We start from the raw sequence: 18,080 nt of genomic DNA on the forward strand, positions 1-18,080 counted from the left end.
TCTTTAAAGCCTTTCAAGGATTTTATTGGGTGGAATGGAGCTGAAGCTGGTCGCCATAGTCTCGAACGACCCGAAGATCACCAAAAGCCGCAACAGCGAAAACCGGTCCCGAGTAGCTTTGACTACATTAAGTCAAGTCTCGAGATTGGGGGTGCTCTATCGCTCCAAATCTCCAAAATCGCCGAACTAAAACAGTTCAACGGCTTAAAATCTCATAAACCGACTAAGTGTTACTATGTCCCTTCGTGGGCCTAGCGGACCGATGTGTAACTCGGTGCTGGCATAGTTGATACCATGTCAACGAGGACATTGCGAGTTTATGGTTCGCCCAAATGGTGACATAAAATTTGCGATTTCTCACATTTCGGGAATCAACGGTACGCCTATGTTATGGGTCCATGGCCGCACTCGTACAGACGTCAGTTGATATCGCCCATGACACTTAATTGCGTTTTTTAGCGTGTGCCTAAACTTTGAGTAAACCCGAATATACTCGGTACTAACTACTCGGCTGTAATGGTTAAGCCAATTAGCGTAACCTACCCCATGGGCAGAACATAGCCAAAGGCTGTATGTCTTGGGAGACACGGAACAAAAATCACCTCCAAACCACTCGGGTTCAAATCGCTCGAAGAGAGCAACCAGAGCTGGGTACCACTCGGGTCCGAAAGCACTCAGAATAGTGTTGCTCGAGTCGAAAAACTCGAAACTTCGAGAAACATCTTTTGGGTAACAGTCCATAGAAGACTCTATGTTTAATTGTTATGCATTTAAGCATAGAGTCGGGCCTACACATATTACCGATGCACCTAAGCTTTTTTGTATACAGTCTCCAAAAGACTATGTTTAATTGTTACGCATTTAAGCATAGAGCGATGCACCTATTCCTTGCTTCCATTCGGAGCCATCCACAGCCTCTACAATCATCACAGAGTACTCGGGATCACTCGGGGAGCACTTGGGGAGCGTCCGAGAAGCACTCGGATAACGTCAAGCATACTGTGTGAAGATACGCCTGATGATCAATAATCTACACGGACGATTTGCGCGGCTATGTACGACTCCGGGGGCTGCTGTGGAATACCTGTACTAGGGGTATCCGTAGACTACATATATACATACAGTCGTAGGGGTATCGAATAGAAAGGTGATTATATCTGTATGGTATCAACCGGAGTTTGGTTACGGCTAGATTGCATGCCGCCTACACCGGGTCTGAGTTATAACCGAATTAGGATAGATCTTAGTCTCATCAGATTATGACTCTATCTGTAAGCCCTATCCCCATTATATAAGGGGGACGGGGGCACCCTCATGGGGGGAGGCCAGACAGACGACATATTCAGATCGGCTATCTTCTAATTGATCTGCCCACAATCCAATACAATCACCAAGCAGGAGTAGGGTATTATCTCGCTAGTCGAGAGCCTGAACCTGAGTAACCCTGTGTCTTCATCCTAACCATCGATCTTTACGCATCGCTAGCCACCCCATATATATTGCCGACATCCAAATCGTCGACACATGGACTAATTAGGCTCAAAAGATTTGTCTCAAGGTTTCTTCCGTAACTGTGCAATTAGTTTTTTGGTTCATCTATATTTAATGTTTTATTTAAATGTACAAAATTCGATATAATATTTTTGAAATTTTTTTTTGGGAACTAAACAAGACCTAATTCATGACCTTGTTTGGGACCTACCCTCCGGTCCCAACAAAAAGTATATAAAGAATCTACTGTATAACATTAAATTTGTTATAATAGTTGCACAGTTCGTGGTTAACATCATCTCTTTCAGTATGCCATAGATTTCCTAATTATTCTACAATACGCTATTAAGCCTTTTTCTAAAGACAAAAAAGTCAATTTAGTGTCCCAAACTGTTTCATTAAAAAAGACTACACAATATACTCCCATTCGGACGGGAATGAATAACATGCAACCCCGGCCTCCACACGTCCTTCCCGTGTTGCTCCACCCTTTTGTGCTTCCCCTCCGCCCACACCGACCTCCCCCACACTGCTCCTATCCGCATAGCTTCGCACGCCGATGTCTTCCTCCTCCCGCGCTCCGTGCTCCACCCTTCCATGCATCCTCTCCGTCGGCGCCGAGCTCCCACTAAGCTACTCCCCTCCATCGTCTTCATGTGCCAGCGCCAGCCTCCCTGGCGCTGCGATACTCATATGGTACCATAAGATACTGATGTTACTATGTACCAATGATACCAATTAGTATCATCCGATCCCAAACTGATACCACTCACTTGATACTAGACATGAAACGAGGCGATTTCTCCTGGCGCGCGGACACGACCACGTGCTCAACCTTGTCGAATTCTCCCAACACGTGGAGAGAAAGGCACGTGGGCGCAGAGGACGAAAAAAATTCGGTTTTGGTTTCAATTATTTTGGTTCGATTTTTCTGCCCACACCTATCTCTACCCAAGGGCAAATAGAGATGGCAATGGGCCCTGTGACCCAACATCCGTTGGGTTTTAACTCTATTAGAAGGTGGGTACGTTTCAAATATCGTACCCACGGGTATGTTAACGTGTAAAACCTTCACCCAACGGGTATGACGGGTGTAGGTATGTTCTCCTGATATCTGAACCTGTTAACTCGTGGGTTCAAAATACCTGTGTTGTTGTGTTGTTGTTGTTGTCTGGAGCTTGTTAAAGCCTTAATGAGTTTTGCACTATTTAAATTGTCATCTTATAATTATTGATTTTGCAATGTGGCTACATTGCTTGTTTATTGATTTTACCATGTGGCTGAATGTGTAGCAGAGTGGTTTTATCTCCTAGCCTTATATGTTTTCGAACTCTATATTTCTAAATACTAATCTACACATTTAACTACAGCATATATACACCTTATTGTTATGCACAATTATAATGCATGAAACGTGTATGTAAATCCAACGGGTACCCGTCATCCATGCGGGTGTGAGTATAGGGGAATTTAAGACCCGTGAGTGGGTGTGGGTATTTTAGTGAACGAATTTAATTTTAACGGGTATGGGTACGGGGTGTGTAGGCCTACCGGCGAGTTCCTCCCCCACATGCGGCTGCAGTGAGCTGGGCTAGCTCGGGTGTGCATGACAACATTGACGAACGACAGGTAGAGCAGACTGAAGTGGCACATAATAGAAAATAATTTATCCCGATGGCATCTAATGAAAGAGATCTGAATCAAGTGGTGTCATATAATGAAAATTCTCCAACTTATATACATCCATTTTTAGAGGCTTTTTCTCAAAAAGAAAAAAAAAAGAAGAGATAAGAAGGTTTGCACGAAGTTATACTTCCTCAGCCCAGTTCGCTTCCCATTTGGAACGAGGAAATTTACATGCTGGGTTCAGTTGGATAAAAGTTATGCGCTCAAAAATGACATTAGAATCTTAATTAATGACGACGATAATTAATAGGCCATGCAGAAACTCTTGTGTTTAGCGCAAACCAGCCTGTTGATAAGAAACAGAAGAAACTAAGCGGCCCGGCCCGTCAGGTAGCAAAGCAGAGAGAAATCAGGCCCGCGAGAAACCGACCCAATAGTGGGCCGAAATCCTTCGACGGCGCCGGGCCCAACCCGTGGCCCCACCACCTCCGGCCGTCGCCGAGGTTGCCGGGTGGGCCGCGCCGCCTGACTGAAAGCGACGCGCCGACGCCGACGCCGTCGCCGTCGCCGCCGAGCTCCCTTTCCCAACATTTCGCCCTCGCCCCCCCCGCCCCTTCTCGGTGAGTGCCCTCCTCCTCCACCCGTTGCCCACTGCTTCTTCTACCGCCCTCGTGCGCCTGCCCCCCCCCCCCCCCCCCCCCCCCCCCCCGTCTCCTGTTGTTCGAGCGGCGACTGTTGGCGTGACCCGGAGCCGATGGCGGCTTCTCGCCAGCTCGGTTGGTGGATTCCATAGTGCCCATTCGTGTGAGGCGTCGATAGGTTTATCTCTACTCTCTCCTTTCCCCGCTGGTCATTTGGGCGAGGTTTTTGCTATGTGCTAGCTTTGTGTTTATGCTCGTCTTCGGTTCTACTGCCAGAATATTTATGGAGAAAACATTGCTCTCATGTTCATGTATTAGTTTTGTTCTTTTTGTCCAAATTTTTCTGTGCTAACTGCCCAAACTATCCTGCACCAGTCTCCATATTATTCTTCTGCAGCAAGCAAATCATCTCAAATCGCTGCAATAATTTTTTTACTGTTTTCGTATCATAACTTAGAAATCACAATCTAAGCCCAGAACCTCATAAATGTGCTGAAGAAGCTATCTACAATCGCTGTGAATGATGTTTGTCATAAGAACTACACCGATTTTTGTTCTCTTGCTCTGGTTGAATGGTTGGTTTTTGTTTCTTCACCAGTTTCTCTTTCACAAGTTTTATTGCTATTACCCCACTTTTGGTTGATTATTATTGGTCGTGCTGCTACATTGTTCCAAGAATCGTCCTTCTGTATCAACCTGCTCGCTGATGTGGTTTATCAAATCTTGATGCTTAACCTTGAGCAGCACATCAATCTAAAAATAAAGAAAAATACCTCATGGACCTAAGGATTAACCCTGTATGTAATGAGAAACTGATTCTTACCTTATTAACATCTGAATTATATTCTGGAAAGGTTTTAAAAAACCCTTGAGCCATGTTAACATCCATATTAAACAAACATGACCTCTATCAATTCATGGGACTATTTGCAGCCAGCCAGCCAGTACTCACACGGCAGCCTCTGTTTGAAGTGACATTTGTTGAACAGTGTTAACTTCAGATTTTTAAGTTTTAGCATACAAATAACATGAATCTGTGCCCTCATGCTTTCGTAATACCACCATCATGCTCATGTCACAGAAAAGGATTTAAATAACTAGTTAGACATAACCTAGTATGCAGGAACTCATAATTTCTCGTCTGTTTAATTGTTACAAACAATGTTTAGAAAATTAATCTTTATATTTCTGAAGAAACGTCAAGAGGCTGCTACTTTTCATTAATAATAAAGGGTTTCAAAATACCCATGGAAAACTGCTATTTCTATGAGAGAAAACGAGAAAGTAAAAAAAACTGTTCTCTCTCTCAAATTTGGTACGAGCTGATTGCAAGTGAATTGTCTATTAATTTCCCTTTGGCATAGGAGATATTTTTATTTGAGTTCACAGTGACTTATTTATAACACTCATTACTGAAATCATCGATTTGAATCCTAGTTGCACTTCACTGTGACCTGATTAATAATCTGCTATATTGTTTGTCCCCTTCATTCATCTTTCCTCCACTAATTATGATGTTAGGTGATCATTATTGCAGGCTTTGCAGCACTCTTGATTATATTATCTTTAACACTAGGGTATTTTTAAAATCTAAATGGACACTAGCAGGTCCTGTTTTAGATTGTTTATCTTGGTGCACATCTACTTATTTCATTTTCATGCATTTCTGCATGTTTCTAACTGATGTATTTTCTAAAACAGACAATTGCAGATACACCTGATATTACAGTACCTCAAAGCAGCCACATCATAGGGTCATCTTTGCCATTTCTTGCTTGACATTCCTTCTATTAACATGCAGGTACATCCAAAATTGCAATTGAATTGAACATTCCCACATAAGTACAAATGTCCATGGTACATAGACAAATGGATGGCCTGTGTAATTTGTCTTTACAGCAACTAGAAATTGATGTGTAGATTAGGGAACCTTGCCTTTTCTAATTGCTTTTTAGGAATTAGGAGGCCTTACACAGTACTATTTGTCCCATCATTTATCCATGTAGTGGCTGGTTACTTTATGTCAACATATTTGTAGAGATGACCGATTCCCATTTGTTATTTCCATGTGAAGGAAAATCTCTATCAATATCTGTTTTTGTGGGAACCCATGGATGTCAAGTTGCTAACGACAGTTGTACTATGTTGAAATTATATGATTTTAGTAATTTTGTGTGTGTGTTTTTCTTCTTCTTTTCAGCAATCAAGGGGAACCTACTGGCTACTACTAGGTAGACTAAGGCCCCGTTCGGCCACCCCCATAAGTTAACTAAGCCTCCCTCGTTTTCCGCGCGCACGCTTTCCGAACTACTAAACGGTGTACTTTTTGCAAGAATTTTCTATAGGAAAGTTGTTTTAAAAAATCATATTAATCTATTTTATAATTTTTTAATAATTAATAATTAATTAATCATGTACTAATCTATTACTACGTTTTTCGTGCCAGGGCATAAGTTAACTTACCTACCCACGCCGAACGCGGCCTAAACTAGCTTAATGCATTTGTATAGCCTAAAGGGTTCCCTTAAGGGTAAGCCTTCACATTATTTGGAAGAAACACTAGGGACGATTTTCTCCATGCATTCTCTACCACTATCTATACCACCTGTACTTTTTAACTTCCATCATACACATCCTAATTCCTGAGGGATGGCTTGGCCCATAACAGTTGGTTTTTGCTATCTTGTTCTTCTTGTTTCACAAGTTAGGTTGTATCTTTCATGTGGGGCTGCTGATTGCAAACTCTTCTCTCCATATCATCACCTTGTTGGAGATGGCATTAGACAATGATCTATACTAGCTTGGCCCATGGTAGGCCTTCCATTCTGTCAGTCAAATCATCATCATTAGTTCATACATTTTATTTTGAATGGGCTGTTATCTTCTCATTTTTTCTTGATTAGCTAATCTTAAGAGGCCCATGTCTGCCATATTTAAAAGTATCAAGTGAAATCGTTATGCGTGTTGCTTGACTTGCTTGATTGACAGATAGACTATGCATGACACTCTACAATGTCTAGCTCAGTAGTTGAGCTGTAAAATAGGCTTTAGACGCACTACCATCTACCTTGCAGGTATAAGACACGTAATTTGTTTCCTCATTTCTTTAATCCATGTTTGTTTACTTTCCTTCAGGATCTTGCCTGTTTGGACCATACCAAATCAAGCAGTCCTTTTCCATGCCTGTATTCAAGTGGGACGTGATCAGATAGCTCCAGATTCTCCTTAGCAAAAGGTGAACAAAGAAAAGAAAAGGTGAAAGAAAAGAAAAGTACCACTAAGTCAATATGCCAAAGGTCTTCCTCATCAATACATAAGCTATTTCGTCTGGAACTTGTGAAAAGAAAGATGGGGAGAATAAAATGCAATATGGAATAAATTTGCATCACTGCATGGTTACAGTTGAAAACTTTGCTACTATTTGAAATGGTTTCTAAGAACCACCGACACGTGCGGTTTTCCCATGCCTATTTGTATTTATTGATAACAAAGGAGCATACCAAAAACTCAAGCGTACAAAAAAGTTGATCTACTTGCTTGTATAAATGAAGACGATAATTTTTCAAGGGAAACAAGGTAAATTCTGGAATATTTCTATACATTTATCTGCAATTTAAACCAACTTGTCTGTTTTTCCCACTGCACTGCAGTGCAGTTCCTTTCAACTGATGAATTGCTCTTGATGTTCATTTGTGTCACCAAAAGAATGCATCTATATGAACACTCGCAATAATTTATCCACAAACACCTCTGATTAGGCTGTAAACGTATCTCTGATGAAACATTGTGCTTCCTAAACTTTCAACTTTCAATTTTCATCTGGTGGTCTGTTCCCTGCATGCTGGAACATGTTCCTAGATATTCTCGAAAGACAAGGACATCCTTTGCAAATCTTTGTCATACATATCTGATACAACTGGGAGATGTTGCTGTGGCTGCAGGTTTTGAGACCAAGCTGCACAGAACCCCTCCATGTTGAATTGGCTCTCTGCTTTGACCACGTCTTCATACAGTGACTGGCTAAGGTTCTGCATGGGCGCTGGCATCTCCGAGAATGTTCCATGGAGCAGGTCTGGCCACTTGAGTTCTTCCTCTAGTTGTGCTTGGCTATCCTTTTCTTGTGCTAAATCTGACCATGGGAATATGTTGGTCTCCAAAAGGGAGCTTGTGCTTTGCAGCTCAAATCCCAACCCATTATTACCACTGCTCCCCGTACTGCTACTACTGCTAGGATTGTTATTGTCCCAGTAGAATTGGGCATTGTGGATACCAGTGCCTCCAGAGTGTGCATTGTCTGGTGATGGATTGAGGCCTGTTGACGTTGAGAGAGTTGATGGTGAAACTGGAGGCATCACAGTGGAAATTGTGCTGCTACTGGACTCATTCTGGTTATACCAGAGTGAATCCCTACTGCCACCGTTCATGCTGCTAAAATCATTATTGTAACACAACAGCTGCTGGAACGGGAAATTTGGAATTGGGCCTGATGAACGGCAGCTAGGGAGGTTCTCATGACCAGAAGTAAGCTGGTCTAGAAATAATTCCTTCGGTGGCACCTTCAGACGTGTCAAGCCAGGAGCAGTGCGAGGCTTAGTTACCTTCACTGGCAGAAGCTCTGACGATTGTGCAGTCTCGCTCAGAAGATGGCTCAAGTTATGAAGAGTAACGCCACTTGATAGGTCAACATCGCTGGATTCAGAGGTCCTGTCAGTGCTGATGGTGGGAGTTGCTTTGCTTCGATCAACCTCGGCAAGGGGCTTATGGGTGTTTGGGTCAATGCCTTTCTGCCGCAGCTTCTTTTTGATACAAGAGTTCCAGAGATTCTTGATCTCATTGTCAGTTCTTCCAGGCAGTCGTGTTGCAATTTGAGACCACCTGCTCATTGATGTGAAAGAAAAGTCCATAGTTAAAGGAAGCACAATTCGAGGTAGTTAAGTCCTAAACTATAGCAGTGCAATTGAGCTCAAATTTACCTGTTTCCGAGAACAGCATGGAGCTCAACGATGAGGTCTTCCTCCTCCTGAGAGAATGCACCTCTCTTAAGGTCAGGCCTCAAGTAGTTTATCCATCTCAGCCTGCAGCTTTTGCCACATCTTTGAAGCCCTGCAAACAATTCGTTGGGTAGCTAAGATTTCCGCGGAGACTTAAATTGACTCGGGAGAAAGAAGAGGAGGTGGATAATTGACAAGAATAAAGTGCAGAATATTTTGGATGTACACCTGCAAGTTTTGGAACGGTGCTCCAGCAGCCATGGCCATGCTTGGTTATGTGGTTCATGAGCTTCTCATCCTCCTCAGGTGACCAGAGCCCCTTCCTGAGCTTCTGCTTGTAGCAGCAGGAATGTCTCCCCATTGAAGTAATGCAGAAACTGAAGCTGAAGCCAAGCTCTGCAATCACACAGCTGGCCCTTCTAAGTAATTCCCACAGCACACAACTTTACTTAGGTATTCCTCTCGATGATTCAGAGCTCAAGAGTGGGATTGCTACGAGGGAACAGTCTATAGTGGCTCATATATTGGTGCTTGATAGGGTGGAGCTTGTGGCAGAGTGGCAGCAACAAGTGGCTGAAGATATCAGGATTTGAAGGAAGGCATAGGTAGGTTAGAGGGCACTCTTCTCCTTTTCTTTGCAGGCCTCCCTCCCCATTTGCCCCTTCTTTTAAAGCTGGTGGTTGTGGGAGTCCTAGCCCTCTTCCCTTTGTTCTCTGTAAGCGCGTGCGTGTGTGGGCTCCTGTCTTATCATCCCCTAAGAATCTTTGTCCGTTACAAAACGTCGGTGGGGCTGTACCTCCACTTGTCTTTCATATTCTAATTACCATGACTTAATTACAGCAACCTATTAGAGGAAACTCTTTGATTGCTCATCCTTCCTTTGCATACCAGGTATGTTACTTTGTACACAAGCCAGTTAAAAGTAAAGGATGCATGCCAAAGTTGCATAATTTGGAAAAGGATTGATGTAGTTTCTCGTGTGATTAATGAATGTGACCTGCAGCTGCTAGTCCATCACTGCTACTATGAGCTTTTTCCCTCAGCAACCTCTGCGTCATGAGCATTCCATGCAGGGAAAGTGCACAGTTGGTGAAGTTCTCCTTTTTTGTGATTCTCATTAAAACTCAGTTTGCTTACATTAGATCTATCCTAGATTTATAGTATATCTGCAAGGTTATAAGCTACTGTGTCTCTTATCTTCAATGCTGTGCCAGACTAAAGTACATACCATGCTTTACCTTTTATTTTTCAGGAAAGTCAGTGGATCACTTCTTACCTGGAGAAAGCTTTGTATCAATCATCGATGGGCGGCACCAAATGTTTGTATTCCAGGACAGAAAGAATCTTTCCTTTTCTTTATCTCAAGCAGCCAGCTATGTTGTTTTTCTTTAGGACCTCCAAGTTCCAATCAGAAATCTGTGCCCCAATCCAATAAAATCATCTCTGGCACCTCTCAAGATGCTACTAGCAATCAGCTCTGAGAATCAGAGCTATGCTGATGATTGCTTTTTGCAGAGGTACAGACAGTATGATTTTCTTCACTGTCCGTGTTCTCGCTCAGAAGCAAATCCCAATAACACCAGGGCACATGTTTATTAGCATTGGTCTGGTTATTATAGAGAGAGGTGTGCTTCTTGTTAAACTATTTTATGGTTATTATACCGAAAACTCCAGATGATGCTTTGTTTGGAGACTGAACAGTTGAGGTATAATAATCTCGGTGAGGTGGCTAACACAGGCATTTTATTTCTTATCCTTGCCCGGATGCTTGAAAGAAAAAAGGTTTGATTCTTGATGATTGGAAGATACAATGGCATCCTCTTGGTGCCCATGTGATTGTGGATACCCTTCTTGATTAAACAGGCGCAGAAACTATTATATGGTTTGTACATTTTTATAATCCGGACGATCTGTACAATCCGGCTTTTCATGAAGCTCCGAAGCTTCCTTTGTTCTTTTCTGGAGATTTTCTTCACCTTTAGACTGACCTGATAATAAAAACACTTGTTTAATATAATATGTGTACATGAAGATTACAGTAGGTTGTGTGTTGTCGGGGTCACCCATGCAATTATATATGAAAAAAAAAACAGTTGTGCATGCAATTGCTCATTATTATTATTACTACTGTTGTTGTTATTATTATTATTTGACATTGTACTCTCTTAATATGTGGAGGTTTTTAGTCCTTCATGGACTTAGTCATCACTCATTGTCACAATTTATTTCAGAATTCCTCCTCTTGCTCTAGATGCATGTATATGCAAAAGAACAGTTGAATCATAAGGGTATCTCCATGGAGAAGAAAGGACATTCCATTTCTTTTTTTTTCCCCTTGGAGATGATTTGTTTGATTTTATTTAATTTGCTTCTTGGATCCCATTAATCAGAGGGCACCAATAATTAAAGGCATCGTCATTAGACAAACGGACCTGGTGAGAAAAGGAGAAGGGCCATTTGCAAGCCTCCTATTGGAGGGGGGTCACGGGGAAAAAGCAGGTTTGACAAACAGGGCATCTTCTGTGGGTCCCACTTGTGGGCCCGCCTTCCCCTGTTGTATACTGTCAATGATTAATCCCCAGTGCTTAACTTTGCTCAGCTTAGCAATCTATCGGTCGCTTGTGTTCCAAGTTGCACACTCTTTTTTTTCTTTTCTTTTGAGGGAATCCTTGCACACTCTAGGAAAAAAACACTCGAATTGCAATTTTGGTTGATGAATTCGGCCACCTTTGGAACTGAGAATTTTTTTTCAATAACCAAACTATATAATAATTCTATAAATTCATGTGTTCTGAAGAGGCATGTACAACGTAACCTACGATGAGTTTTCTCTCCGAAATAAACGTCTTTTCCTTAACTCATGCTATATATCACGGTTTAATTAATAACCCAAAAAAAATTGGATTCAATGAAAACTAACTAAAAACTCCATAGCTCCAGTACCGGTGCAACCGGTCACAACTCCTGAATGCAACGGCCGGAATTGATGAAATGGCGATAAGGAAATTAATAAAAATCAGAGGCATTTAAGAGCTAGCTATGTAACAAATTAGCATGCAAATATAGACGATCGATGGTCCCTGAGCTCGCAATTAGCTACATGCATCGTACAAATGTGGGAGCACAAGCTGAAAGCAACAGTGCGTGCACACACACACACACAGTCACACGCACGCTATTGCTGGATCAGTACCAAACTAAAAACCAACAGCAAAACGGAACCGCCCGGTTTCGTCTTGGCCTCATGTTCTTCGGCCTATATCTATATGGCCGTGAAGGCACTGCAAACGGCCGTTGGTAGGGCACACACTACATGGGTCTAGAAAACTTCCATGGTACTTATATGCCAAATTTGTGGTAGGACCATATAGTTTTACACCATACAGATAAGAATATGACATGCCTGAAACATTTGCTATAAAAAGTGAAACGTATGTTCCGCAACTAAAATTCGAATCTTTAGACCTAATTAAAGAGTTGATTCTGGAATTATTTCATTGTGGTATATTTTTCAATATTAACTTTGAATTGTTAAAAACATGTATATGAAAATTTTACCAATACATTTTTTATGGATGCTTTGTTCATGGCTTATCAATCGTGTCTATAATGATTAGACCTAGCCACAAGAGAATCAATATCTTTGTCTCAATTCTCCTATGAAGCCATATCGTCGTAATTAGTTTTACCTTTTTTAAGTTGTGCCATAGGTGCAGATTGTACGAAGCTAACTGTAAGACCAATTTTCTTAGCTATAGCAAATCAAAGTCCCGTTTAGAACACATGAAAATTTCCAGGTTCTCATGGAAATTAAATTGTTTCATGTTAAATTCTTGCATTTCAAATGGAGCCGAAACTTTGTACGCATGTTTAATATTTCACCCTATAAATTTCACGCGGTAACATACAAGTTTCCATCTAGTTATAATAGTGAAGTTAACACACGCATACTTAGTGAGGTCTATTAGCTAGCTAGGAAGAAACCTAGCAGGGGACCGTGAGGGTGGTGTGCATGCCAACTAACACGATAGGATGTGCACTAATGGTGAATTATATGTGTGTGTGTATATATGCATCAACATCTAGCTATCACTCTAAAGTTAAGCTGCAAATAATCAAATTAAATAAACATGCAGCTATATAGCTATAAATTTTTTTGCGACTCTTAATTGTTTTGCGTGGTGTGGCGAGGATGAAAGATCAAGGGGATGAAAAAGAGATGAAATGCGTGAGTTTGTCCATGACCTATATAAGTCATCGTGTGTCGCTGTCGCCTCCTTTTGTTCTCTTTTCACTGCTAGCTGGCCATGTACGTATGCATGCCCACACACGTACGCACATTTTCTCACGAGTGACACTTTTGTTGGTAGTTGCTGCGCTTGTCCTTGCTCCTTGTTTTGCAATTTGTTTAGAACTTGGAAGCTACTGCCCTCTGTTTCATAATGCAAGATGTTTGATTTTTTTGGTTACATTTGACCATTTATCTTATTCACAAATTTAGTACCAATATAAAAAATAACAAGTCGTGCTTAAAGTTTAAGTCTAAATGATATTTCCATAGTTTTTTGATAAGACAAATGATCAAACATTGTAAGCGAAAAAATCAAACATCTTACATTATGAAACGGTGCGAATATAGAACAGTACGGTTGTCTAGCCGGCCATTGTACCGATATTTTCTTAATTAGAATTCATTTAGCATGAAATTGTCTAATACTCCCTCGGATTTTTAATATTTCACATTATTAACTTTTAGATATATGTTTGGTTATTCACTGTATTTAATTTTTTCTGTAATTAATTATGTAAAAATATAAGTCAGGCTTAAATTTCATTCAATGATAAAACAAATCATAACAAAATAAATAATAATTACATATATTTTTTACAAATGATCACACATTGGCCTAAAAGTCAGCGATGCCAAATATAAAAAAAAACTAGAAGAAGTATATTCTAGAGACGTAGTAGATGGCAAACATTGTCACGATAGGATATCAAATTCAAATGATTCTCAACAGTTAATAATCAAATTTTAATTCCTCTTTCTATTCACGAGGAAAGAAACCATTAATCAAAAGAAGAGAGACAGACATACTTTGAGCTCTTTGAAGGTTGCCCAACAGAAAGATGTTAAGACAAAGCTAAGGAATGTATTGGAAATTAAAGTTTCAAATGTTTAATGAAATATTCTCCTAAATGTTAAATATTTACGACCAGAGGGAGTATGCACTTTTGCATAGGTTTTAAATAGATAGTTCAAATCTAGACAACTAATTTTGAAAAACTAAGAAAAATCCAGTTTTAAGGAGATTATGGTAGCATGGTTCAAAGTGTAATATCGAAGTTTAGAAAATAATAATTAAAAATAAGAATTTTCAAGATGAAAATTCATGTTCAATGTTAATTAGTTCAAAAAAAATCTTAAATGGAAAAACATACAAAGTATCCAATGGTGGACACACAAGTTTTATCAAAGAATTTTAATAGTATTGATATTTATATAGTAAAATGTAAAACTTAAAGAAGTTAAAAGGAAATGCATGGGTGCATAGGTTTTGTGTGTTGGCTCCGTCATTGGTGTTGCCGAGTAAGTTTCATGAGTTTCACAAGTTTTAACATTGAGTATGTGATTTTGATACTAGAAAGCTGAACTTTTGCATATGTTTCAAGGCAAAATGTCATGCCCTTTGAGAAGGTTCGAACGCAATTGATATATCAAATTTCGTTCAATCCTATTATACTCCACTGTTTTACTTAATTCCACATGTTCTTCGAGTTTTCATTTTGATCCTCTCCATATCTACCCTTTTAGTTGTTTTTTATATTTTCTCTAAATTACCATATTTCCTTGTCTCATAGCATTAAGTAGGAAACATCCTTCGGTATCAAAACACTGATTTGAAAACTCCCAAGTCACTCAAACACATAAAATATCATAATTAATTTAAAAATAAATTTTAAATTTTTAGTGAATTTAACAATATTTCAAGTAATTCAAAACATCCATATAAAATATCATAATTAATCAAAGAAAATCCAATGATTAACTAACGGAATTTGTATAGAAGGGGATCAACATAAATATTAGAAGGGATGTAAGTGATGAAGCAAAGTTTAGGGGGTCTATGAAAAGCCGAAAACCTTAAGGTGAATAAAGAATTTCTCTAGGGATAAATCCATTGAACCACTTTCAACTATTGTTTTTGTCTTTAAAAAACCCATCAACTTAAATATTGATAATAATACCCTCATCAATTGTCGAAACCATTTATATACTTTACACCCATGGGTCCAAACTAGGCTAGCTAGTCTAGTTTCACCTATGTGGCGTCTACTTGGTATCCAGTTAGTCAAAATTTCAAAAAAAAGTGGACTCACTTGTCAATAACCACTCCATCTTCCATCTTTGGTCCCTCCTTTTCGTCTTCCTCCCATCCTTCTCACCGAGGTACCTCTCATTTCTTTCTATCTCTTGATGAAGATAGTGCAAGGATGGCACGAATCTCCACCACCAGCTCCTCTAGGGACAAGCTTGAACTCCATGGTTGTTTGCATCTGTAGGCAGGGATGGCAGACGATGGATCAATGCCCATCCTCCTAGAGCTGAGATCGATGTCTCAATGCAAGGCAATGCACATGTACTTTTCCTTACCCTACTTCCGTAGGGTGACATGGCATCTCCCTTGCATTTGCACCGAATCAACACCATGACATGTTGTGAACCATTTCCTTATAGGTGGCATGGTCACTCTAGCCTCATCCGTAACCCACATTTTGCGCACACATGTCACTGGCACTGGTTCTCTCTATCATAGTAAATTCTTGTTGCTTTTGCTCAATTTTCTCCTTCACCTTTCCTCTTTCTCTCATTCACTATTGTCATGGTCACACCTATCACTGTGAAGAATTATTTGGGCACTCGGCTAATTAATTTGGAGAGGGAGGGATGTGATACTATGTTGAAAGGGATGGGTATAGTGTGTTTATGAACCATCATCGAAGATTTGAGTTGTTCTAGATCTGTTCTCACCATGTTTTGTCGGCAGGAGTTGTAGTAAAACCTGGCTTATGTTGGTCCAATGTAGTATTTATGTTGGCTTATATAGTCCTTGTCTAAGGAGTCCCTTGCTTGACAATTAGATTGGTGTTGGCTTGATGCATGATCGAGGAGTTGATCCACCTATATTTTGCTAGTTTTTTCTAGTTTAATTGTCCTTAGGATGTCAATTAGACTAGAATTTAGAGCTTCGGGCTCTAACTTGATTAAGATTTGTCCAAATATTTTGTGTTATTGGATTGTGTGATGCATATGTTGATAAACCTGGTCAAATTGTAAAAAATACTTGTACCTAAATTTGACTACTTGGTGGTGCTAGAGTCAGCTTAATTTCATCGATGGTGCGATCAGAACTTGGTTAGGAAAATCAAGATTTTGAGGGGCCGAGGATGCCACGTGAACGGCACATGTTGGTTAAGAACCAAACGATTAAAGTAGATACAACGTGGTATACTTTCTAGAATAATATGGATCATTTTTTGGTTTATTACTCGTGTCAATGATGCATATTTCTTTGGGTAAAAGCAATGACTTGGAGGCGACAAAAGCTTTTCAACGAGTACCGTGGTGAAAAATAAATACGAGTAATAATCAAGTATTAGGAATGAGACAATAAACTAATATAAACCGTGACACTTTCGATGCTTTGGCTCGAACAGTACTTGTGCCTATAGATCGAATTATATAGGATGCCACTAAGTATAGAGTGTTGTGGCAAGAGGAAAGGTTATGAAGTTAACATCTTTTTTACATCCTGCATATTTCATAAGAAGACAGTATATTGCGCAAGATAATAGTAAATTGAATAAAGCCACACACAATGTGTCTGCGAGAGAGAGGGTTAAAAGAAAGTAAAAATCTTGTACTAGCGCATTTGGGGAAAAAATGACGCCTATGATTGTTTCCTTGTGAGATGACAATATGGACAGAGCACTCTTAGTACGAGTTAATTTTATACTTAGCGATGAAGAAAAAGAAATGGGTGAATAATTGTGGTTGGTGATGTGCTTAGATTCAGGGGCCAGACTAAAGGCTTGCATCCTTAGTCTGAGTTAATTTTATACTCCCATTCATTTACGACAAGATTTGATCAAATTTCTAATATTATGCCATCGGTTAATTCTTAAATACTTAGTTTAAATACAAGAGACAAATGATATACTAATAAATCTAGACATATATAGAAACAATATTTATAAATCAATAGATAAATCTATATATATCCAAAATTTCTTAATATGAAATAGAGTAAGTATTTTTAAAAACATATTTGAAAAAAATACTTAAAAAGTACTTGAAGAAAAACATACTCGAAGAAAGCTATATCTACCCCGGCAGCAGCTGAAGACGACGAGGAACAAGGAAGCTAGCTAGGAGGACGTACGTACGTAGCATGTACACATTAATTAATTTTCTACGTACGTATCCATATAAATCAACAGGGGCCCAGGATGTTACACTACGGTGACCACAACTGAAATTAAGGCAAGGACAAAGGCCCCGCGCGCCCATCCTTGATAAATTAAAATCGTGTCAAGCGAGATGATATATATATATAATCGAGAACACATTTAAAAAAATATACTACTATATATATAATCGAGAACACATTTAAAAAAATATACTACTATATATATAATCGAGAACACATTTAAAAAAATATACTACTATATATATAATCGAGAAGAGCCAAGAGAATTTAAACAGCACCCATCTCTGCTTAATTTGATACATAACTACCCAATTAGTGATGTGAGTAGTCAGCATCGATCGCTGGGTAATCACGCCCCCCTTCAGTTGTATCTTTCGATCGCCCACGTACGTTTACACGCACTCCAACTATTAGTCACCACCTAATTAATTAGCTGAAGTTTATATGTTGTAACCAAGTGGTGGAAATTATCTATATGCACTAAAATTGCAACGAATTTTGCCAACTCGATTTTGTGTGTATGTGTTTGTGATTACGTGTTCACTAAGAGCAAGGCTAATAATATAGCCAACAAGTTGTATAACTCTTATAGTCTTCTCCCTAATAATATAGCTAACAAATTGTCTATAAGAATCCTTAGAGTTTTCTCTCAACTATAGTAGTCAGCTGTTTATAATTAATACAGAGTCCACTTGTCTCTAATAGAGTTTCTTGGTTCTGGTGCCAAAGTTAGTTATAAATGTATAGTCCATTTTTCTTTTCTCTCCTCCACCTTAGCATTTAGCCGGTTTATAGCCTGCCAGTATACTTGCTCTAACATAGCCTTGTAATTAAACTAG

The 18,080-nt window shown here is 39.6% G+C and overlaps 1 protein-coding gene and 1 long non-coding RNA gene across 2 annotated transcripts; one reads left to right on the top strand and one right to left on the bottom strand.

The window, feature by feature from the left end:
• Nucleotides 1–3,835: 3,835 nt before the first annotated feature.
• Nucleotides 3,836–10,843, top strand: LOC107305598. Its single transcript, XR_001551817.2, has 7 exons — nucleotides 3,836–3,936; nucleotides 5,460–5,559; nucleotides 6,894–7,334; nucleotides 7,700–7,828; nucleotides 7,919–9,354; nucleotides 9,641–9,838; nucleotides 10,002–10,843. It is a non-coding gene; the product is annotated as an uncharacterized LOC107305598 (long non-coding RNA).
• On the bottom strand, nucleotides 7,317–9,388 carry LOC102716452 (transcription factor MYB61). The gene is made up of 3 exons (XM_006644013.3): nucleotides 8,978–9,388; nucleotides 8,732–8,861; nucleotides 7,317–8,633 (listed from the first exon to the last, which is right to left on the bottom strand). The coding sequence occupies exons 1-3, from the start codon at nucleotides 9,108–9,110 to the stop codon at nucleotides 7,613–7,615; spliced, it is 1,284 nt and encodes a 427-aa protein (XP_006644076.1). The 5' UTR covers nucleotides 9,111–9,388; the 3' UTR covers nucleotides 7,317–7,612.
• Nucleotides 10,844–18,080: the final 7,237 nt, after the last annotated feature.

This window comes from Oryza brachyantha, chromosome 1 (genome assembly GCF_000231095.2).
Source record: "Oryza brachyantha chromosome 1, ObraRS2, whole genome shotgun sequence".
Lineage (NCBI taxonomy): Eukaryota > Viridiplantae > Streptophyta > Magnoliopsida > Poales > Poaceae > Oryza > Oryza brachyantha.

Bases quoted from the DNA above. Each gene is read 5' to 3' on its own strand.
- LOC102716452 (XM_006644013.3), bottom strand. From the start codon at position 9,110: ATGGGGAGACATTCCTGCTGCTACAAGCAGAAGCTCAGGAAGGGGCTC. The intron at 8,862-8,977 runs GTGTACATCCAA...AATTGTTTGCAG, and splicing joins CACCGTTCCAAAACTTGCAG to GGCTTCAAAGATGTGGCAAA. The intron at 8,634-8,731 runs GTAAATTTGAGC...ATCAATGAGCAG, and splicing joins CATGCTGTTCTCGGAAACAG to GTGGTCTCAAATTGCAACAC.